This window comes from Hyaena hyaena, unplaced genomic scaffold, assembly GCF_003009895.1.
Source record: "Hyaena hyaena isolate Hyena2069 unplaced genomic scaffold, ASM300989v1 scaffold_13, whole genome shotgun sequence".
Taxonomy (NCBI): domain Eukaryota; kingdom Metazoa; phylum Chordata; class Mammalia; order Carnivora; family Hyaenidae; genus Hyaena; species Hyaena hyaena.
In genome coordinates, this window is record NW_024080645.1 from 4,823,360 (window position 1) to 4,841,229 (window position 17,870).

At 49.0% G+C, this 17,870-nt stretch overlaps 1 protein-coding gene across 1 annotated transcript in view; it reads left to right on the forward strand.

The window, feature by feature from the left end:
* ADAMTSL3 (ADAMTS like 3) overlaps positions 1 to 17,870 on the forward strand; it is a 293,055-nt gene that overhangs the window by 217,154 nt on the left and 58,031 nt on the right. The window contains exon 19 of the mRNA XM_039216731.1: positions 10,550 to 10,703. Coding sequence (XP_039072662.1) covers positions 10,550 to 10,703 — 154 coding nt within the window. The remainder of the gene's footprint in view (positions 1 to 10,549; positions 10,704 to 17,870) is intronic.

Consider the following 17,870-nt stretch of genomic DNA (forward strand, 5'->3'; position numbering starts at 1 on the left):
CCAACCCCCGAGGAGCCAGAGCCAGAGCCGGTGGCCAAGACCGTCCCCCACGAGCTGCTGCGCTGTAGGTCAGCGACATGAGGGGCAGGAGAATCGTTTCCTCCCACAGGCAGGGCCTGGACAGACAGGTGAGGCATCTTTCCCAGGCTGGCGACGGGGAAGGACAGGTAGAAGTCTGCCCTGGGGATCTTCGTCTGTAAAAGCCGGCTTGCTCTGTTTCCCCTCCTCTGTCCACAGGGAGCAGTGGAAGTATTCCTTTCAGACTGGGTCAGGCGAGGGGAAGTGCGCAAAGGTGTCAGGAGGGGGTCAAGGTAGCTGGTGGGCAGGCAGTATTGATTGCAGTCACCTAGCTGAGTCCCAGGAGTGAAAGCCTGCTGTTTCCCCTTAGAGGAGCTGAAGGGGCCAGGTACCATCTCCATGAGGTCAGGCACAGAGCCGCAGGGGCGAAGGGCCAGGCACGTGTGGGGAATGCTCTCCCCACTGTGTGATGCTCTGTCTCCCCGCTACACCGCGTGTGCCCAGCATCCAACCGCATGGGCACCCCTTGACAAGCCGGGAGCCTGTAAGAAATGAGGAATCTCGAGCCCCTGGCCCAGCCCAGACCTAAAGACCCGAATCTGCGTTTGGACTATGTCCAGATGTTGCAAAGCACATCAGAGTTGGAGAAGCGTTTCCTTACCTGCCCCTCATCCTTGAGAGGGTTGCTCAGCCCTTGGGTTTGTGTCCAGGGTAGGAATGGCTCTGGGAAATGGTCTCTCTGAACAAATGCTGTCCTAACCCGAGGGGAAAAGGCAGGAAGGGAGGAGGGGAAGTCAGCAGGGGTTGTGGAGGAACGAGGGACCTTGTTTTGGGTGCAGCCAGGGAGGACCTAGAGCCCCTCCCCTGCTCTAAAATATGCCGTTCTGCTTCCCTCTTTTCTCCTCTTCCCTACGAACAGACAGGCCTTCTCGGCTCCATCTTGTTTTCTAGAACAAATTCTTCTCGATGGAGACTGGTGGCGCTCCCTCCCCCGGCCTTTCTTTCTGTGAACAGTGTGTTTGCGGTTGCTGGTCGGGGTCACTGAAGTGACACTGGTATTGGGTCCGGTCATGCTTGCCTACTGGGTGTCCGCTCTTGTCCGTGCTCTCCAATCCTGGGTCCAGGTCCGAGCCTCCCTCTTCTGTGAAACCTTCCATCCCCTGAAATCATAGCATTTCCCAGCTTTAACTCACAATGACCCACATGTTTATGACACTTCACCGGGGAGCTCCTTCCCAAGCGCACATATGGCTTTCCTGCCTGCCTTACGGTATCCTTGTGGCCGGCGGCCATGAGACCGATGACAGGTCCTGGGGCCCAGCAAGCTCTGAGCAGGTAAATATTCTTCCCCAAGAGTCTTTGTGAAGTCAGAGGGAAATGAAGAGTGTTGCTGACGTGACGGTCTTTAGAAAAGCTCAAGCGTGCTAATGAGGACACGCAAACCTTGTCTGGGAGACAAGGGGACAGAAGGGAAGCTGACCCACGTGAGCCGGGGGTGGTCCTGAGGCTGGTCAGTGTCCTAGGCAACCCCTGGGCAGGGCAAGGGCAAGCTGGAGGTCACCCCAAGACATCAGCCCAAGCACAGTGAAGACAGCGCCCCGCTGCCAGGCAAGGCCATGTCTCTAGAACACTTCCCTCAACTGCTCGGGGAGGCAGAGCGGCCTCTGCCTTTGAAACCAAAAGCTAACAACATCCAGACTCGGGTCCAGTCAGGCCCACGTGCTGGGTTTCCTGCGGGTTCAGCTTTTCTCCCATTAGCTGACGTTCCATCGCATTGCAGACTTGCTTTGTTCGGGTAGACACTCTGATGCCAAATGACCACCCTCCCCCAGGGTCTCTGCCAGGCCCCTCCTGTGCCACAGGCTGCCTCACGGGGGCCAGCCGTCCATCCTGTGGTTCTGGATACGGCCCTTCCCACACTGGAACTGACCACTAACCCAGGACACAGGAAGACTGAGGAGCCACGCCAGCATTTCCATTCCTCCCCGAGCCAGGCCTCTCGGCCGGCGGCTGGAGCGGCCCTGCTTCCCGACACCAGCTCTGTTCACCACATGCTGGCGCTTCATGTGCCCGTTGGCTCGTTTTTAGGTCTGAGCTATGTTTTAGGCAGAAAGAAGCCTTCGATTCCTACACTGCATTTCAAGGTATAAGAAGGGAGCACTGACCCCTGCACAGAACAATCTTCCCAAATGGTGGGTTCCTCTGATCCACGGACCCCTTGCTTAAATCCGTTTTTTAACCTAAATCCAGTAACTGTTCCTCGCTGTTTACCCTCTGTACTGTGATGGAGCACTTGACCATTTTGTGTACCTTCATCATTCTTCGTGATGTTTCTTGGTGGGTTTTTTTTTTTTTCCTGTTTACCTATTTCTCATCTACTGGTTTCTCTTCTTACAAATCTCCAGAAAGCTCAATATTTGACCGGGTATTTGATGTACATCACTGCGTTTTTTCCTCCATAGCTGATTCTGGGTCCTGACCTCGTTTCAGGCTTCTATAAATTATTCCCTATCTCCAGGTACAGTCTCTGACCCTCTGTTTGGTACGGTGTCTGCAACTGTCCAAAGAGGATGTGTCTTCCTCCTGGGGAAACAGAGAGACAACCTCTTCAATCCCAGCCCCCTCCCCACCTCACCTTGGTCTCTTATTAGCACACCAGCATCCTTCTGACACTTGTGATCACCTCTGACTTCTTCAGCTCCTGTGTTCAGCGACCGATGACTGCTAGCTCTTTAAGTCTTGAAATACAGCCATAGGTTAAGTAAAAAAGAGATCTCTTTAATGAGAGATTTTACAGAGAACAGCTCAAGATATGTCCTGGACACATGGATTTATAAATACAACATTCTAATTTTTAATAGACTTATTAATTGTGACTCATGAAAGCAGTAGTGTGTTGGGGCCCATTCATACCAACCTGAGGAGCCACAGCTGTAGTCTCCTAACTTGTGCTCGGTGGCATCAGCTTGATAGCTTGAAATCAGCCATGATGGGACCATTGGCACACGTTATAGTCAGTGCTGTGTCCCCAAGAACTTGTGAGGCATTTAGCAGCACACAGCTGCGTGAAAGGGTCACACACACACACATGTGCATGCACACACACACACACACACACACACACTCTTCTATTAATAAGCCATTTTCAGCTTATTGATAGTCACTTAGGATGGAAGTGATCTCAAGAAGTTCCAGTGTCTGGAGGTGCGTGCATGGCTCAGTCAGTTAAGTGTCTGACTTCAGCTCAGCTCATGATCTCACAGTTTGTGGGTTCAAGCCTGGTGTCGGACTCTGTGCTGACAGTTCAGAGCCTGGAGCCTGCTACTGTGTGTGTGTGTCTCTCTCTGCCCCTCCCCTGCTTGTGTTCTCTCTCTCTTTCTTTCTCTCTCTTTCAAAAGTAAATAAACATTAAAAAAATTAAAAAAGAAAAAAAGAAGTTCCAACGTCTGGACTTTTTCACAAAGTCTAAGAACCTTGGTTGGGCTTCTCTAAGATGTTTTTTATTTTTATCTTCATAACTGGTGTTGGTAAAGCTAGGAAATATCTTATCTCTAGATGGAAATCTGTTCTGTCAATCATTATCCTGCAGGATCAGTTTGATCTTGATCCAAGTTGATTCATCTAAATGCATTAGGTATTCCTTCTGTGAATAGAAGAATATTCCGGTTCACAAGGTTTATTCTAAAATCTTCCTTTTACTCTTTTCATTGTGTGGTATTAATTATGAGTTTTTTAATATTAATAATTTTGTACATCACCACTCTTCTACTTGAATAATAATGTCTTTTTAGACTCAATATAATAGTTTATTCTTCTATTTTGGCCCACCTAAAATATAACCAGTACATTCAAGTCCATGCACTTCTCTCTGTTCTATTTATTTTAAATAACACACACATACACGTGCACACACACACACACAAATATGCCTTATTTTCTTGACTAGATTATAGATGCCAGAGGGGAAGGGCCATCTCTGCATAGTTATATCCCACTTGGTACTTGGTAAACCCTTGTTGACCAAAATAAAGAGACTTACAAAAAGTTTCTTTGAAACTGCACATGCCTGTTACCACAGCCCTGTGTGCTCAGTTCGCCAGCAGACATTGACCACACACTGCTGTATTGATTACTCTGGGCAGTGGGGACCCAGGACAGCCACGAAGGTGGTCTTTGTGAGCTCACAGTTGAGTGAGGCAGACACGAAAAACTGTGTGACAAACCAGTAAAGGGCTCCCATCTACAGAACTGTGTGAAAGTTGATGGGAAACATCTAAGTCTGTGTGGGTCCCAGGAAAGTGTTGCAGAAAATGCAGTTGTCTATCTGGGTCTTAGAGGCTGAGCACAGGCCGGGTGGAAATGAGACAAAGGGGGTCCAGGCAGTGACCAGAGTGCACACAAAGGCACAGGTTGTGAGCCTGTCAGTCTTCCACGGCTTGAGATTAGGATGCAGCAAAGAAACAGAAGAGGTGAGATCGATGGAGAGGAGACACGGCCGACCTTGGGCATTTGTGCTTGTCCCTGCAGTCACTGAGGGCACCGAGGAAGGGTTCTGAATAGGGGAATGAAATGCAGGGCTTTTAGGCATGCGGTGTGAACAGCGTGTTGGGGGAGGAGGAACCAGAGCCTGGGAGACCTGGTTATATGGATTGGAATAAAACTGATGAGAATCAGGAAGCAGTTGGGCAGAGACCAGTAGTTATGGTGGGCGATGTTTATTTAGCAGATGTAGCGGGCACATTTGGTAACTGAACTGGTAAGAGTTGAATGGAAAAGAGGGGCGTGGTCAAGGGATAAGAGATGGCATTAAGTTTAAAATTAATTGGAGATAGAAAAGCACATTTGGAAGGTGACTTGAAAGGGAGACAAAATGAGTTTATTTTGAAATGTGTGTAGTTTGAGGGTCTATCAAGGCTTCAGTAAATAACTGCAGCTCTGGAGAGATCTGCATGTTGGGTTATAATTTGGGGAAGCATCTGCATTGAAGTGGTCATTGACGCCATGGACGAATGGATACTGTGACATATCAGTGTGTATTGTCCATGGCAGTTCCTCCCAAGATAGTCAGGAGGCTTCCCAGTGAGGAAAAACCATGGTGGCAGCACAGCTGTTTCATATCCCCAGGCCCCTTGTGACGAGGGGGGTGAAGAGGTACAAGCCTCCAGGCACAAAGAAAAGAAGTCACAGGGATGAAAAGCACAGCACAGAGAGTGGCACCAATAAAACTGTAATAACTCCGTCTGGTGACAGAGGTGACTCCACGAATCGTGGTGAGCATTTCACAATGTGTGGAGAGTTGTCAGATCCCCGTGTGGGACACCGGAAATGAATATAATACTGTGCATCACCTATACTTCAATTTAAAAAACAACACAGAAAACAGAGTGATGAGAATTGCCAAAGGAAAGAAAAAACACAGATAGGCAGGGCCAAACCGTACCCACTAGCGGAGACTGTGCATAAGCCGTGAGTTTAACAGCTAGCCCGACATACAGAGGATGTGAGGCATGGAGGTCAACGGTACATGCCCCCTCGGGGTCTGAGACCAGTCGGTGATGGGACAGGACTCTAGGTCTGGGCTGTGGCCGAGTGCCGGGGACTTCACGCAGACCCACGTGGGCCTTAAGAGGGCTGGAGAGCATGAAGGGAACACACATCCCTAAGAGTATGAAGAAATATCCAGAACACCTGACGCTATTGTAATCCAAGCTGAGACAGGACACAAAGCAGAAGTGACAGATGCTTGGATCCCTGGGCACGGAAGAGTCCAGAAGATATGAATCTCAGAACTGTGGCCACACTGTCAACTACTTCTCTTCAACGCCAGAAGAGGAACATAAGGACAACGAGCCTGAAACCCTCCTACCCCGTTACACTCTCCTAAAAGTACAGAAAAAACAAATTTCATTTAAATAGGAGCATCAGCTCGCCCTGTACAAAGATACTGTAAGATAAAGGTGTTAGTAACATAGCAACGTCATGGAAATGCGGCCTTGATGCAGATGAAAATATAACTTACTATTTCAAAGCGAGCTAAGAGAAATCAAGAAATCCATAGGAACTAACTAGAAATAGAAAAGCCCAGAAATGAGTTGAAGAAACAACAGGGAGGTTGTGAAGAAAAAGAGCTGATGTGGTTCAGGAGAGAACCAGAAAACTTAAGGGGAGCATTTCAGAAATGGAGGGTAAACTAGAAAGAATGTAGTAAGAAATGCTAGAAAGGAAGGAATTGAAAAAATCTAAGAGAAATAGGAAGAATCCAAGCAAAAATATTAGATAGGTAGAAGGGAGGAAAAATCCAATGTATAAGTATTATTAGAGTCCCAAGAAAATAAAACCAAAACAACAGAATGAAACTATTAAAAAAAAATCACCGTGTAACACAAATTGCGGTATTGAAAGGGTGCACCACACCCCTGGGGGAAGTGACCCAGCACACCCAACATCGGGACATCTTCCAGAAGTACTGGATTTTAAAGACAAAGAAAAATGTATTTGTGTATCCAGTCGAAAAGGCCAAGTTACTTACTAGGGAAAGAAACTCGGATTCGCATCAGACTTGTCAACATAGCACTTCACAGGAGAAAACAGTGGAGCAATATGTTTCATAAACTAAAAGAAGGGAAATGGGAGGCAAGGATTTCTATGCCACCACGGTGACCTTCAAGTGTAAAGGTCACATATACTTACAAAGCTGTAAGAACTCAGGGTATGCTGTTCCCATGAGCTCTTCCAAAGGAATCTACCAGATTTCTGTAGCATAAATAGTAGACGCTTTGGCAGGAGGTTGCCGCTCTGTGAATTGTGATTTATGGGACTGATTTTGTCTCTTCCTCTCTCTGTGAGTTGGGAACATTCTCTACTGGCACCCTAACTTTGAACTTAGTAGACCCTAGGTCACGTAAGACCTCCACCCAGGAAAGGGCTCTACAAAGATGCTCCCGTTCATAACGGCGAGGGGGGAAACCCTGTATTTATCGTTAGAAATGGCTTGTGAGTGGAGACTGGCAGTGAGGTTACTCACTGTTACATGAACCAAAATTTAAAAGTTGACATTAGTTTTTATCGTGCAGGAGACTCTTATAGATGATGCTTTAACTTGGTTAAAAAAAAAAATCATAATGTGCCAAATGACAATTTTAAGTTATTTATTTAAAAGCGTACTAAAAATACTGATTGTTTGGGGCTTTCTGTTAAGGAGGACAATAAAGGATTTAAAAAAAAAAATGCATTCCCCTCCTTTGAAACCCAACAAAAAACCCACAAAGAGAATGGAAGAGAGGGAACACTCTGTCTTCAGTGAACAATGAAGTGGCCACAATCCCAAACTATAAATCATGGAACATACCTGCCAAAGACTGTAAAATCTGGGCCAAAATGAGATGGAAGCCTGCGAGCTGGCAAGTATCCCTCAGGCGCCGAGGGAGGTGTAGACCCCCCCACCCCTGGGGGGGACGGGGGATAGTCCTCTGAGGCCCATTCAACGGTCCTTTGATTAGAGAGCAGACGAGGCCTCGTCCTGGAGCTGGCCTCCTGAGAATGTCCCCGGGAGCCATGGGCCAGGTGGCGGCGAAGGAGACATGGCATTCGCGAGCCTCCCAACCCAGGAGGGCGGCCGGAGACGAGGTGGCGGCGTCATTACACAGTGAGCCAGTTGTCCAAGAGGCTGTTCTCAGAGTCACACCAGCCACTCGAATGCCAGGAGCTGAACAGACACGCGGGCAGCAGAGATGAAATTGTGGCTCCAGAGCGTCGCGCACAAGTGATGTAGACTGTCCATCCCCTGCCTGTGCTGTTCCCAGACAGCTACGCTCACGGCTCCTGCGTAAAACCTATGCATCCACTTCAGGGGATGGGGGCGGAATTGATGGGGAAGGAGGAGGTCAGTTCTCCAGGAAAGGAACAGAAGGCAGGGGTCACACGAAAGATGGTAACATCCCAAAGATATTACCCGGGGAACAGTTCCAACAAATAGAGTCTGCGTTCCAGGGGAAATTGCAGTCATGGTATCTGGGGCAGAAAGTGGCTTTAAAATTGGGCTTGAAAGGAGATTGAAAGTCAGCAAAAGGAGAAGAAACAATGACTGGAACATTCATGGGGAAAAAAAACAAACAAAAGGAATATTAAGAAGAGCAGAAAGAAAAGTTACATTACAAGCAACAACAAAATGAAAATGAAAGCAGAGAGTTACAGTGTGCAGGCTGGAAGGACTTGCATACAGGGATGGGGAAAGGGTACAGAGGCGAAGTTGGTTTTCAGAGGCAGGGACAGGCATGGGAGACAGAGGAAGTCAAACCCAAGCACACTGGAATTTCTGAAAAGAACAGAACAAATAGCACAGAGAATGAAAGGGAACGGGGTGCCTGGCTGGCACAGTGGGTGAAGCGTTGGACTCTTGATTTTGTCTCAGGTTTTGATTTCATGGTTCATGCGTTCGAGTCCTGCGTTGGGCTCTGTGCTGACAGTGTGGAGCCTACTTGGAATTCTCTGTCTCTCTTCCTCTCTTGCGCATGCTCTCTCTCTCTCTCTCTCAAAAATAGACATTAAAAAAAAAGAAAATGAAAGAGAAAAATAGAGACAATAAAAAGGAATTTATTAATAAATAATCAGAAGAGATTCCTTTAATGAAAGGTTTTGTTGGCAAGTCATAATGGTGTACCTTGTGCTCAGAAAATATGACCCCCTGCGACGCAGCCTGCTTAAGATGCAGAACTTCATGGATAAAGAAAGAGCCCACAGGGGAGCCTGGGGGGCTCAGTACGTTAAGTGTCTGACTTTGGCTTGGGTCATGATCCTATGGTTTGTGAGTTTGAGCCCCACATCGGGCTCTATGCTGACAGCTCAGAGCCTGGAGCCTACTTCAGATTCTGTGTCTCTCTGTCTCTGCACCCCTCCCCTGCTCATGCTCTGTCTCTCTCTCTCAGAAATAAATAAATGTTGAAAAGAAAAAAAGAGCCCACAGACTTCTGAGCAGAAAAGGAAAACAGATGCACCACAAAACTCCCTACTTGACCTCACACATCTTAGCGGTGGCGTTCGGTGCAAGAAGGCAGTGGAACAGGGTACACACAGTTCAAAGGGCAAGAAAGCCTGGCCCAGGTACACATCTGCTCTTGCCATTCTTCATGTAGAAAGGCAGAGGAGAGGCGGGCAGAGAAAGCTTGCCCCGTAGCCCATCGTGAAAATCCTGCAGGACCAAGATGACTCTGTGTAAATGCACAGAGGCTGATAAAAAGGATGAATAAGTCCGGGGTTAAGACAGTCAGCACTGGCATCACCGAACAGAATGTACGTCTCAGAAATCCTGATGTTACCTGAACAGTATCAAGAACACTAACTCGAGGTTTGGAGGGAAGAGGAGGCGGGAATGAATGGGTTTATTTCCTCATCGTTCCTAACAGTGAGCCGGTAGATACTCTCCTGAGTCAGAACACGGCATTAAAAACAATCATCCAAATCTCTCGTTGGTTTCTAAAATTTTTTAAAAATTTTTCTTTCTTAACGTTAGAGGGTTCTTTGGGGAATTAATTGCTGGGGTGAAAAAAAAGATCAGACATTCAACTTCTTTTTTTTTTAAAGAAATTAATTTTATTAAAAAAATGTTTTTAAGTTTATTTATTTTGAGAGAGTGTGTGCAAGGCAGGAAGGGACAGAGAGAGTGGAAGAGACAGAATCCCATGCAGGCTCCACACTGTCAGTGCAGAACTGGACCTGGGGGCTCGATCCCATGAACCATGAAATCATGACCTGAGCTGAAATCAAGAGTGAGGTGCTTAACTGCCTGAGCCACACAGGCGCCCCTCAACATCTCTTTTAATTCTACTTTAGTTCCTTTTTCTCTAATATGCATAATAAAACCATTAAATTTTTAAATTAAAATTGCATGTACACACAGTGATTATCAAATATGAATGTTATGCACACATGGATGATCAGATATTAATGTTACTTTATGTAAAGCAGTTTGAGTGGTTTTATAAAAAAAAACTTTCCTTTTGTGCTTTTCTGTTTCTTGAAGTCTTGGTTGTGGGTATATATCATTTTCTTTAAAGCACAATTTTCTTTATAAAAAAATAGCTAAAAAATAAATCAGATATCAATCACAATGCCAAAAATCCCCATGACAGTGAATTACTGGAAATTAATTGCTTCCTTCAGGAGGAAGGAAGACAAGGAAGGAACTCCTCATATTATAAAAGATTAGTCCAAAAAAAAAAGTCATGGGATGGAAAGTGCGGCGTAGGGAATAGTCAGCAATACCTTAACGCCGTTGTGTGTTGACGGCTGGTGACAGTACTCGAGCACCCAGTTCTGTATCAACTTGTCCGGTCACTGTGTTGAGCACCTGAAACTAATGTAGCACTGTGGGTCATGTGTTAAAGAAATGACAGAGAAAGAAAACCTAAGAGGCGTTCGAGCCCAGGAAATGGCTCACCGCCTGGCGCGGCCTCATGTAGGACCCCTCTTGTCCCCGTGGAGACCCAGCTGTTGCCTGATGCTCCATGTGACCGGTGCACGCTTCTCCTTGCAGTGTTCTGTCACCTGTGGCGTTGGAACCCAGAGAAGAAAGCAGGTGTGTCAGAGGCTGACAGCCAAGGGCCGGCGCGTTCCCCTCAGCGAGACGATGTGCGGAGACCTCCCGGGGCCCCCTCTCGTAAGATCTTGCCAGATGCCCACGTGCGGTAGTAAGTATGGAAAGGCCACACTCCATTGGGTATGTCAGTGCTGTTCCTCTCGTCCCAATGGCTTTATTCCCGTAAAGCAGCACATGTCTAATCTGTAGGAAAAGCAGACCAAGCAGAACTCAGAACTGCTCTAAGCAGCAACCACTGTAAGGTTGAATATTGGATACAAATCTAAGGAAAGTCAGTGTTAAGAAATGTCCACGCAGCTTGACAGATGGCATCTGCCTGGTTTCCTCACTTGGATTTCTACTCCCTTCTTCCTTCGCTTGACCTCAATTTCTTCCACTTACACTTAATTCACGAGTATTCCTTATAGAAGTGAAGCCAGACTACTCTCTGGTTTCCTTTGCTGAGGATGCATTTGGATCCATTCTACTAAGAATGGAACAGCTAAGTATGTTTAAGTATTCAAGTATCTGTTCTTGTGTATACAGTAAATTCTTGGACCACGAGTAGCATGTTCTACGAGTGTTCCGCAAGACGAGCAAACGTTTCCAATAAATTTTAACTTGATAAATGAGCGATGTCTTGCAATACGAGTTGTATGTGATGCCGAACGTCACATGATCACAACTGAGCCATTGGTTCTTGAAATTCGCTTTGATCATACAAGTGCTTTGGATGACAAGCATGTTTCTGGAATGAATTATGCTCGCAAACCAAGGTTTTACTGTAATCTAAAACCAGCAAGGAAAACATGAAATACTTTTGTTGTTTTTTTTTTTTTTAATGGCAATTTGGGCACTCCTTCAAGTCTAAATAATAAGCTTAGTTTCAAGAGTTAATAGTATGGCTTCATTATATCCAAAAGCTTATATGCAAATTACATTCATCTGTATTTTCAGTGTAGACGAATGTTTACACATGGATGTGCAGGTTCCATGTAGGATGATGGGTGATGACAAATGAGTCGGTGGCTGGCCTTACAGCAAATGAAAATAACTCCCCCAGGGGAGATGGGGCTCGGAGCTGGGGGAAAACCATACCAGGACCCTGCGGCTTCTGGTCTGTTTCCTGCTTTGTTTTTCACCGGCATTAATGACCCACCTGTAAAGTAATATTAATTACCTCAGGTACCTTCCTGAGCTTATGGTAAGAAACAAAAATCAGAAGTTAACTATTATGTTCATGCTGCTTAAGGAAAAAAAAAAAAAGACTTGGATGTAAAATCCAAACTTACCAACAACTTTCTGGGAGAAACTCACAAAGTTAAAACAAAAAATAGTTAACAACTTAAAAAAAAGAAGTAGTAGCATTTTTGGCTATTAATTGAGCATTTATTGGATGGAACTCCCTGCATGCACTAAGCCATTTAGTCCCCATCAATTTGTGAGACACTTATTATCCCCATTTAGAGACGAGGAACCCAAGACTTAGAGAATGTATGATCCTTGACCACAGACCCGTAGCTGCTAGTTGGACGCCTTGGCCGATTTGACCACAGGTCTGTCTGATTCCTGAGTCCACGCTCTTAGCTGCCTCTTTATGCTGATTCACAGACAACGTTAACTTTCTGTCCCTGGGAATTCTTTGAGAATAAATCTTCAAAAGCTTGAGATTCCAAGATTCCAAGGATGTGAGGCTCCAAGTTCCATCGTGTCCTGGAATTTAAGAATGCCTGTGGCATATAGCACAGGGCCATGCTTCAAAGTGCTTATCGACTTGATTTTTGTGGATGGTTGCAATGGCAGTGCACTTTGACGGCGAGCTGCCTTCCAGGGGAGTGAAGTTTCAGGCATCCAGGTGCTTTCTCGGAGATAATCACAGCATGTGACACATGACACAGTGCAGATGAAGTTAGAAACTATCCCAGCGTGCAGTGGAGAGCAGAGTAAGATCATCAGTGCTAGGGAGAGCAAAAAAGCAAGGAAAAGGACAGTAATATTCCTTCTTTCCCCCACCCATTCCCTGGCTTGCCAGACGCCTGGGTCAGGGAAGCAGAGAAGGGAGGGGAACCCCCGCTCCCAGCCGTGCTGGGTCACCCGGAGCAAGCGGGGCCTCCGCCTCCTCCGTGGCCTGGCTCACGCCATCACCTTTGCTCAGCGGCCCTTCTTGCTGAAATGTGGCTTCTCTCGTTGCACTGTGATGGGGTATCTTCTTCTCACAGAGCCAGGTGATGCGCTCAGGGGCTCACCTGTCCTCCGGACCGTGCTCACTTGCACATTTCCCCCACTGCCATCCTGCACCCACTCCGCCCTCGACACCGCCTCCAGGGCGTCGCGTGCAGGCGTGCAGGACACTGGGCACTTTCTTCCAGCACACACTCCCACTGGGTCCGTTCTTCCTCCCCGCAACCAACACCCGCGTCCACGGCCCTCCTAACCCCTGACGTCCCTATTCCTACCAGTGACTTCAGGGACCCCTGCCCCACCGCTGGGCGTGGTGGCCCCTTGGACTTGCTCAGACTTGGCCCTCAGAAGCAGCTTCCTGCTGTCCCTTCCCTCTCCCCCCCTCACCCCCGCTTGTGTAGTTAGAGCCTCACTGCAGATACTCTCGCCTACTCTTCAGCCCTGTCTCGATCACCTGGTCACTTCAACCCTGGTTTTACTTTTCAGGTGATATTTGTTTGGCTTCTGGTTCCCCGGTCTGAACTACGAGGAGTTGCTGAAGGAAATAGTACCACCAGGGTGATCAGACATCCTTTGTGCTCATGCTTTCTGATTTACCTGGGCTTGTGGTGGTTTTTTTTTTTTTTTCCGGTTTCCTAAGAATTCCCTAGAAATTCAACATAGCAGCTATTTTAATGACTGCCCTGACTCTCAATTTCCCATTCTCCATTGATGGACTTATCTTTTATTCCACTGGGAACATCAAGGCCTATACGCCATCATGTCCTCTGACTTTCTGCTCCCCTTCACCTCATTTCCGTGCCATCTGCTCCCCGAGTTTGGAAGTGTGTGGTCTTCTTTGTGGGCCTGACCCCCGCATGATTGGAGGGGCCTGAAGACAAGAAAGACCAAGGCCACCTGTGCTGTGATCTTTATTTCCTCTCAAGCTCCCACCTCTAGATGAGCATCCTGACCGGTACCTCCAGTTTAAGTAAGACCCATCCTCTTCATTTATTTTTTTTAATTATTATTTTTGAGAGAGAGAGAGAGAGACAGACAGACAGACAGACAGATAGTGCCAGCTGCGGAGGGGCAGAGAGAAAGAGGAACCCAAGCAGGGTCTGTACTGTTAGCGCAGAGCCCGACATGGGGCTCGATCCCATGAACATGCTCACAGCCTGAGCTAAGATCAAGAGGTCGGTCGGATGTTCTAGCACCTGAGCCCCCAGGCGCCCCCAGCCTACCCGCTTCGAAGGAATGTGTTTTGTTGATCTTTGTTTTGACCATGTTCACGTGCAGTTGGGTAGAGGGCAGGTGGGGGAGATGTCCTGAGCACCACGTGGCCCAGGTGTGCCCCTGCCTAGGTCTCCCCTAGATTCCCTGCCTCCCCCCGCTGCAGGCTTTGACCGTTTGCTGGAAGTCTTTCTCCCGCCATATCTAGCGACTGACGTTCTTCTTATTCCTGAAAGACCAACACAAACCCTGCCTTCCCCGACAGCCTTTCTCAGTTGAACCTTCCCTGGAAGGTCACGCAACCCCCGAGTTACAGTCCCAGCTGTTCTCTCATCCTGTGACATCAGGCAGAGCATTCACTGGTGAGCCCCGAGCACACCGGGCGGCTCTGGCCGAACGGCGCATGGGAGGCAGTAAACAGCCATTCCCTCAGGCCGATGCGGCGTTGACGGCAGCTGCTGGCCGTCTTCCCCGGGTCTTCAGTTCCCCGGGAACCAGTGCCAGCCCGGCAGCCACACTCGGGGCTGCACTCGGACGGGGCCGCTGTTCCACCCGGGTGGTAGCAAGGCTGCATCGCGGCCGAAGCCCATTCGGGACTGGCCGGAGCCAAGTGCGGGACAGATCGAGTACAAATAGCCAGCCTGGGGGTTTGGGGCAGAAAGCTGGCCTGGCGCCAAGATGGACAGTTATGGTGGGGATGTGGCCGCGGTTACGGCGGGACACGGACAAGCCTGGAGCTCAGGCACAGTCACTGTGAACAGCCTCTCGTTCCCAGAGCTGGCCTTGACTGGGCAGGGCAGGCTGGCAGACGCCCAGAAGGAAGACACGTAGAAGACAGATCTTCTCATTTTCTAGAAAAGCCATTAGACATAGCGTTTCTCACGCCCAATGTGGTAGGAGAGGCGGAGGGGCCCGCAGCCCCTTTGGGAGGCTGCCGTCCGTACCTGGCCACTCTGCACGGTAGGTGAGGCTCGGGCCTGGTCAGGCCGGGCCAGAGTTGTAGGTCAGGGGCATGGCCAGGTGTGGGAGGAGGCAGTCACCCCAAGCTAGACCGGTTCTCACCTAAGCTCTGTGGCCGATGGTATGCTCCAGGCCCACTCCAGCGGAGCTCCCGGGAGTCCCGAGAAAGGGGTAGGTCCAGGCCCAGAAGCCGGCAGCCTGGCGGGGCCTGAACCCAGGCCACCCCCCGGGCACGCCTGCTCGTATGTGCTCTGTGCCCAGCGTGAGACCTTGCTAGGGCAGGGTTGGGATGGCGCCAGCCAGGGCCACAGCGCCTTCCTTCCAGCAGCCAGAGGGAGCAGATGGGCCCTCGCAGGCTCACGCCGCCCCTCGGGTGAGTTCCTCACCAAGGCTGCATGCTGCCACCACCTGCTCACTCCCCAGGCTGCCTTGGAAGGGGTCAGGGCCCCATCTACTTAAAGCCTCAGGATCAGTGGAGGAACACCTGGCCACCAGCAGACCTAAAGGTGCTTAGAACCGGTCCACGGTTGCTTCTAGAGCATCACGGTGCTGTGTGGGCTTCCACCAGCCTCAGATCAGCCTCAGCCCGAACCACTCATCCAAGCTCTGACCTCATGCTTAGCGGCATGGCTGCCTCAGATTAGTCTGCCTCCTCACAGGCCTCAGGTGCATGGATTTAAAAACCTGACTTTAGGGGTGCCTGGGTGGCTCAGTGGGTTGAATGTCTGACTCTTGATCTAGTCCAGGTCTGAATCTCAGGGTTATGAGTTCAAGCCCTGCACTTAAAAAAACAAAACAAGAACAAAACCCTGACTTTGACCCAGTTTGTATTGTGATTTTGAAGCCATCCACATGCATGTTCATCTTTTCCCCTGTCCACCAGCAAGGGACCAGTGACCAGACAGGGTATTCAAACGGGTCTTGAAATAACTGTAAAAGCTCTGTATAGGTAGATATACATGCATATATGTAGACATATACATACATGCATGTATGCCCTCCCTGCCTTGTGACAATAGGCCACTTATACGTACTTATAAAATATAACCAGATAAGTAAAATTAGAAGTATGTGAGGAATAAGAAAGGAAGACAAACAAGGCTATAACATGATTATGGCTTGAAGTATACACCCCTGTTATGTGTGAGGACAGATTTGGCTCTAAACTCCCCAACATAACAGCGATCTTGAAAATGCAGGCTGATCATTGACACAGTTCAGCGTTCATTGGATGGGACATGAACAAATCCCTCTGAGTTAAGTGTGATGACTACTGAGGCCGAGGCCAGAAAGAAATCCTCCTACGGTCTTCTTCCAGAAGACACCACACGTCATAAAGACTTTGGCAGGGTTCGCACAGAAAACATGGCTGCTGTTTCTTATCTCTCCTTCCCTCCTGACCAGCAGCATCCCCTCACATTGCCTTTCAGTAAAAGAAGTGGAGTCTGGAATGCCTTTCTCTGCTGCCTCAGTTTCACCCAGTGGTAGGCTCAGAGGCAGTGGTTCTCAAACTTTGCCACACATTAGAGGCACCTGGAGAGCTTAAAAAAAATTCCAGGGCCGAGGCTGTACCCCATAAGTCAGGATTTCTGGGGATGGGCCTCAGGGCATTGAGATTAAAAATAATAATAATAACAGATGCTTCTAGCAGACCGCGAAGTTTGAGAGCCACTGAGTTAGTTGATATTGAGCCTCCACACACCAGTGTGTCCATACTGGTCATTAAACTGTGGCCGTGCTTCCCAAGTGGTGAATAGGGTCTGCCCAAATGCCATGGCGATTGGCCAGCTGTTTGGGGCCCCTGGCAGGAGCCGCCTGATCTCCCCATAACCTAACGACAATGGAGGGCACACCGGGAGGGTGGTGTGACAGCACCGCTCCAGGGCTCCAGCCTCCGTCTCCTCTGGTTGGTGGCCTCCTCGCTGTGCACATAGATGAGTATTCTGGATAGCATCTCTGCCTGGAATAGTGGATGGCTGTAAATTTACCAGTGAATCCATACATTTGTTTTTCCTGGTTTTGATCACGTTCAGAATTCTGTGCCGCCAACTGAAAGAACATCTGTGTGCCTCAAGTGGCTGGGGTGAGCTTGACGCCCTCTGTGGAGACTGTAGCCAGCGGGGAAGGGGGGTGCGCTAGACCCGAGCGGACGATCCTCCGCGGGCAGAGCCCCGGACGACAGTCCCGACCTGCCAGCCACACCTCTGCGGGATTCGCACGCAAACCATCATGCATGCCCCTCACCAAGAACATCCTCTGACACAGAAATTATGGGTTCTCAGCTGTCATTTTCCTGAATGCGCTGGTCCCACCACAGCCCATCCAGCAGCTAGACCCCTGGGGCTCCTGAGCCCCCCCAAGAGGACTCCAGGACCTATTCTGGAAAACCAGGGTCACGCCTGAGAGGGCCATCGAAGTGGAGACCTACCTGATTTTTCTTCCCGTGTTTCCTTTCCAGTACTTCAGCCAGGAGGACCTGTAATTGGGACCCTCCCAGATGATGAGACCCCCAATCCCGTGTCCTGAATCCAGCGATATATTTGACCAGAGTCCAGTCTCTTCAATCACTCCCAGATTCTCCATGTACCCATGGCCCTAACCGCATCATCAAAGAGGCCCTGGGCTTCCCCCCCCCTCACCCTCCCCTCACTTCAGAACTGCCTTGGGACATGTCCAGCCCTTCCTGCAGGCTCTTCTTCCAAATGAGAGGCCTAAGGTGCATCCTCTTTGGCCCAAGGCCATTAACTGGAGGCCACATACAGGAACAGGCTGGAGCCAGCCCTGTGTCTCCTCCCGTCTCACACTGCCCTGCGCTCACTGGCCGCACTTCCCTTTGTCAGGTGTCAGGGTCACAGTGGTCGTCTGTGCGAGCGTATTACGTGCCCGCTACTCTGCATGCATTTGGTGTAAATATCCAACCAAACTT